This window comes from Micropterus dolomieu, linkage group LG10 (genome assembly GCF_021292245.1).
Source record: "Micropterus dolomieu isolate WLL.071019.BEF.003 ecotype Adirondacks linkage group LG10, ASM2129224v1, whole genome shotgun sequence".
Taxonomy (NCBI): Eukaryota; Metazoa; Chordata; class Actinopteri; order Centrarchiformes; family Centrarchidae; genus Micropterus; species Micropterus dolomieu.
Window position 1 is genome coordinate 29487080 of NC_060159.1, and position 6453 is coordinate 29493532.

Genomic DNA, 6453 nt, shown 5'->3' on the forward strand with positions numbered 1-6453 from the left:
ACTCTCCGTCAGTCTGAGCAGCAGAGCGACGCCTGCAGCTCCACCACTTCTTCATGATGACACACTCAGCGCCTCATTGGCTGAGCTCTGGGCCGCCCCTCCGGACCCTCCGGCCCCCAGGCCGTCCCCCTGACATCTGTCCTGGAGCTTCCTGAATGTAGAAACACTGATGGACGTCCCGGACCAGGAAGACTCATCAGGTGATGCTGTGGCGCCCTCTGGTGACACAAATATAAACTGCATGGTGTCAGCTTCAGCTGATCCTGATTGTGATCACACTCTTGGATTGAATTTATTGATTACATGGCACAGCAGTTTGTCTCCTGCAATATTCTGACCCTGCTGACTGAACCACGTGATGACATTATCATGCACTGGTCAATTTATTTTCTTGATGTTAAAAGAACTAAATGAAAATGAAAATTGGATGATTGCATTTTCCCCTAAATAACACGTATATGTGGAAAATTATATTAATGTGGGTTTACATTTTCAAGTTTGCATGATGATTTGAAATTAGTTTTTTTAATGTTTTTAATCTCTTTTTAAATGTTTTTAATCTGTTTGTAAATGTTTTAAATCTCTTTTTAAATGTTTTAAATCTATTTGTAAATGTTTTCAATCCCTTTGTAAATGTTTTTAATCTGTTTGTAAATGTTTCTAATCTGTTTGTAAATGATTTTAATCTCTTTAAATGTTTTAAATCTATTTGTAAATGTTTTCAATCCCTTTGTAAAAGTTTTTAATCTCTTTTTAAATGTTTTTAATCTGTTTGTAAATGTTTTTAATCTCTTTTGAAATGTTTTTAATCTCTTTTTAAATGTTTTTAATCTCTTTTTAAATGTTTTTAAAATCTCTTTGTAAATGATTTTAATCTCTTTTTAAATGATTTTAATCTCTTTTTAAATGGTTTTAATCTCTTTTTAAATGGTTTTAATCTCTTTTTAAATGAATTTAATCTCTTTTTAAATGTTTTTAATCTCTTTGTAAATGATTTTAATCTCTTTGTAAATGTTTTTAATCTCTTTGTAAATGTTTTTAATCTCTTAAAAAACAACCTGGAGCTTAACATGCTGTGTCTCATCCCGGATACAACCTGTTCCAGCTCCTCCCCTCTGGTAGGCGCTACAGAGCACAGGAACAACTCCTGTGCAACAACCCAGTAACTCTGCCTCTAATCAGCCACCTGTTTACTGGTTACCACTTATTATTTATTCACTATTCTCTATTTCAGTGCTGTTCATACTGTATATACTGTATACCAAATCCACCTACCTCTTGTACATAACACCAAACATAATACTTACTTATTCCAGCGTTCTTTGCACTCATCACACAGTGTACATGCGTGCTTGTATGTGTATGTGCACCTGTATATCACATCCACCTCTGACATGTACATGATGATAATAATAATGGTAATAATAATTTACTCCTGCATCCTTTGCACTCTGCTCACTGCACTATCGTCACTGCACTGTTGTGTTCTCTGTACTGCAGCCTGTGTTTGATTATTATTGTCTTGTTGTATGGGTAAGCACACCATGGCTCAGATCCAGCAGATGGTCAGACTTCAGAGACACATCTAAATCAGACCGCTGCACAAAGCACACATTGCAGTGAATTCTGGGTAAAATAACCCTTTTCAAAACCAAAAAATGGCAGATTCTGTAGGCACATCCAACCGCTCAGTGCAGTTCACCCCAGCAGAAAATGTGTTTGTTGAAGCAACATAAAAGTTATAAGAACATTTAGCGGAAGCAGAAATGCTTGATTTGGTAAAAAATGCAACGACTGTAACCGGCGTTACAGAGAACATCATCCAGCCATCATCCGTAACAGAGAAGATCCAGGAACATGGCACCAGAGGCCAAAAGAGATATTTAAGGACAAGAATCGTGGGGCCAATAAGAGTTTGCAGCAGTGAGGTAATACTTTACTCTATCTTTCCTACTGTTGAGGTGCTTTTTCTTTGCACTTTTACTCAGCAATCCACTAGAATCTGAAGGCCGGCAGAGCGAGATCAAACAACTGGGTGTGCGTCCCACCCACTGAAACCAAGCTTTTGTCTTGTTAATCCAGAGGGCGATCCAAAGCATTTAACAGAGTACTTGTACTCCTGTTGTACTCTTAAACACAGGACATCTCTATCCACCAAGCCTGCTCGCCCAAACCAGCCCCACCCGTGGCTAACTGATACCATCCGTGGGCTCCGTACTGATCTCAGAGCGGCTGAAAGAAAATGGCGAAAAACCAAAGACCCGACCCCCCACACCAGTGCTGCCAAAACTACGTTCTATAATGACAGAATAAGCAGTGCCACTGATTCAAGGAAATTATTTTCCACTTTTAAAGCGCTACTAAATCCTCCTCCACCTCCACCACCCACAAACTTGTCTGCTGATACCTTTGCTGCCTTCTTCACAGGCAAAGTGGAGGCTATAACTAGCCAATTCTCTGAAACACTCAACCATTGTATCAGTCCTACTATATCTGTTCCTCTGCACTTCAAGGTCAGTGGTTGTTCACTCTCCTCGTTTACTCCTCTCACAGAGAGCGAAGTATCAGAACTCTTGACCCGTAGCCGTCCAACTACATGCCCACTGGACCCGATTCCTACGAATCTCCTCCACGCCATATCTCTATGTTGTCCTGACAATCACTCATGTAATAAATACTTCTCTGGCTTCAGGAACCTTCCCGACCACTTTCAAAAGGGCTCGGGTTACACCCTTGTTCAAAAAGCCCTCGCTTGACCCAACTCAAGTTGAGAACTATCGACCAGTGTCTCTTCTACCTTTTTTATCCAAAACTATTGAACGGGCAGTATTCAAACAGGTCTCAGAATTCCACTCAGGGAATGACCTCCTAGATCCATATCAGTCTGGTTTTAAGAGTGCCCACTCTACTGAAACGGCCCTTCTGTCTGTAACAGAAGCCCTAAGGTCAGCTAAAGCTGCAGCCCAATCCTCGGTTCTTATCCTGCTTGACCTATCAGCTGCCTTTGACACAGTCAACCACAGGATCCTGCTATCTGCTCTCTCAGCAATGGGCATCTCGAGTAAAGCACTACTATGGTTCGAATCCTACCTCTCGGGGCGTTCCTACAATGTTTTGTGGCAAGGACAATTATCCTCCTCCCCCTGCCTCTCCACAGGGGGGCCCCAAGGCTCAGTGCTTGGGCCCCTTCTCTTCTCAATTTACACCACCTCACTGGGGCCGATTATTCGCTCGGACGGCTTCTCTTACCGCTGCTACGCAGACGACACGCAACTCTTCCTATCCTTCCCGCCAGGCGATCCCACTGTCTCGGCGCGGATCGCGGACTGTCTATCAGACATATCTGCATGGATGAAGTCTCGCCACCTTCAACTAAACCTCTCTAAGACTGAACTCTTGGTCATTCCAGCCAAGCAATCTATCCAAACTACAAATTGACTCCGCAATCATCACTCCAACCAGGGTGGTGAGAAACTTGGGTGTCATGATTGATGACCAGCTGTCCTTTTCAGACCATGTTGCTGCTGTCTCTCGGTAGTGCCGCTTTGCTCTATACAACATAAGGAAAATCAGGCCCTACCTCACTCAGTACGCCACCCAGCTTCTGGTACAGACCATGGTTACCTCTCGCCTCGACTGCCCTCCTAGCAGGTCTCCCAGCTTGTGCGGTGAAACCCTTACAAATGGTTCAGAGCTCAGCAGCGCGTCTGGTCTTTGATCAGCCCAAAAGGACTCATGTCCCTCCATTACTCAGTGACCTCCACTGGCTCCCCGGGGCCTCCAGAATCAAATTCAAGTCCCTAATGCTGCATACAGAGTGACTACTGGTTCTGCACCATCTACCTAAACTCCATAATCCAAACTTACGTTCCTTCTCGGCCGCTACGCTCCTCCAACGAACGCCGCCTGGCTCTGCCATCCCTTCACACAAAGCAATCCCAGTCCCTGTTCTCATCTGTGACACCACGATGGTGGAACGAGCTACCGCACGCCATCAGAGCAGGGGCGTCTTCTTCCTCTTATAACAACTCCTAACCTCTAACATGCACTTCCTGTGCTCTTCTTCTTCTATCCCCTACAATGATCTTGTTTTGATTGCACTTTTTGTTAACTCTTACTTCCTTCCCTCGGTATCTACACCATTGATGTGATATGTACTGTGAGCTCTTACTAGTATGTGTTGTCAGTTGTAGATCTGTATTTGATGCTCTGTCGATGCTCGTATGTTGTTCCTCAAATGTAAGTCTCTTTGGATAAAAGCGTCTGCCAAATGAGTAAATGTAAATGTAAGAGGAAACAGGAGGAGGCAACAGACTCAGGAGAGCTTCCTGGGACACTCCGTCCTCACTCTGAGCCCTTTCCCCTTTACAGCCTGGTTGTTACTGCCGGTTACCATGGTAACATCCAATCTCAGAAGTTAGTCCGGGGGTCTCGCTATTCTGGTCTAAACTTAGTCTTTGTTTCTGTGAACCAGTCTAACTTGCATCAGACCAGTCTAGGAGCAGATTGTGGACCAGTCCGACACCACAGACCGGTCCGGTCTGAAACGTGAACCCGGCCCCCGGTCTGTCCAGTCACCCTAGCAACAAGAAACGCCGCCGCTCGCCGGACTAACCAATCACGTCTGACGCTGTCCCTGACGTCACATCCCGTCAGCGCGTTGGGGTTGGCTGGTCCTCCATCTTGGCTCCGGTTAGCAGAGCGGCTAACAGACAGAGAGTCTCCGGAGAGGACGAGGAGACGCTGAACGGACCGAACTGCTGCAGAGCTGACGGGACCGGAGCTGTCTCTCCGAACCGACCCGACCCAGAGACCGTCAGGCGGACCTGGACCCGCTCTGGCCCCAGAAACGCACGCTCCCGGTCCTGCCGGGTTAGCCGGCTAACGTAGCCAGTAAAGAGGAACTGTTGCTCCGGGTCACTTCGGACCTGTGTGGGTCACAAAGTGCCGGGAAAGAAGCCGAGCCGAACCGGGCCAGATAAGCCTCTGGTCCCGTAGACTGGAGCCAGTGATGCCGGGTGGGACCCTGCTGAGATAAACCCTGAATTTAAAGCTAAGTTTAGTTCCGGTGTTCCGGGAGGAGACGGGGCTTTATGACCGAGCCTCCCTCACTCTGACCCGGGTAACATGTCCACCAGGACCCCGCTGGCCACGGTCAACGAGCGGGACGCAGAGAAGGTGAGTCCACCTCACGTTTAACTGTTTTACCTGTTGGTCTGTTACTGTAGAGTGTTTAAAGTTCAACGCGAAGTCACGTGACAAACCAAAACAATGCTGAAGTTTACCGCGAAGTCACGTGACAAACTAAACAATGGTTAAGTTCACCACGAAGTCACGTGACAAACCAAAACAATGGTTAAGTTCACCACGAAGTCACGTGACAAACCAAAACAATGGTTAAGTTCACCGCGAAGTCACGTGACAAACCAAAACAATGGTTAAGTTCACCACGAAGTCATGTGAGAAACCAAAACAATGCTGAAGTTTACCGCGAAGTCACGTGACAAACTAAACAATGGTTAAGTTCACCGCAAAGTCACGTGAGAAACTAAACAATGGTTAAGTTTACCGCGAAGTCACGTGACAAACCAAAACAATGCTGAAGTTTACCGCGAAGTCACGTGAGAAACTAAACAATGGTTAAGTTCACCGCGAAGTCACGTGAGAAACTAAACAATGGTTAAGTTTACCACGAAGTCACGCGACGAACCAAAAAGACATACTAAACAAAGCTGAAGTTCACCGCGAAATCACGTGAGAAACCAAAACAAAGCTGAAGTTCACCGCAAAGTCACGTGACAAACCAAAACAATGCTGAAGTTCACCGCAAAGTCACGTGAGAAACCAAAACAATGCTGAAGTTCACCGCAAAGTCACGTGACAAACCAAAACAGAGGTACAGTTCACCGCTAAGTCACGTGACAAACCAAAACAGAGGTACAGTTCACCGCAAAGTCACGTGACAAACCAAAACAAAGCTGAAGTTCACCGCAAAGTCACGTGAGAAACCAAAACAGAGGTACAGTTCACCGCAAAGTCACGTGAGAAACCAAAACAGAGGTACAGTTCACCGCAAAGTCACGTGACAAACCAAAACAAAGCTGAAGTTCACCGCAAAGTCACGTGACAAACCAAAACAAAGCTGAAGTTCACCGCGAAGTCACGTGAGAAACTAAACAATGGTTAAGTTCACCGCGAAGTCACGTGAGAAACTAAACAATGGTTAAGTTCACCGCGAAGTCACGCGACGAACCAAAAAGACATACTAAACAAAGCTGAAGTTCACCGCGAAATCACGTGAGAAACCAAAACAAAGCTGAAGTTCACCGCAAAGTCACGTGACAAACCAAAACAATGCTGAAGTTCACCGCAAAGTCACGTGAGAAACCAAAACAATGCTGAAGTTCACCGCAAAGTCACGTGACAAACCAAAACAGAGGTACAGTTCACCGC

General features: G+C 45.5%; 1 protein-coding gene across 1 annotated transcript in view; it reads left to right on the top strand.

Moving 5' to 3' along the window:
* The first annotated feature begins 4492 nt into the window (after positions 1-4492).
* The window catches only part of LOC123977796 (MAP/microtubule affinity-regulating kinase 3-like), an 18839-nt gene continuing 16878 nt past the window's right edge, over positions 4493-6453 (top strand). Inside the window, exon 1 of the mRNA XM_046060771.1 lies at positions 4493-5178. Within this exon, the coding sequence (XP_045916727.1) occupies positions 5128-5178 (51 nt within the window). The 5' untranslated portion in view covers positions 4493-5127. The remainder of the gene's footprint in view (positions 5179-6453) is intronic.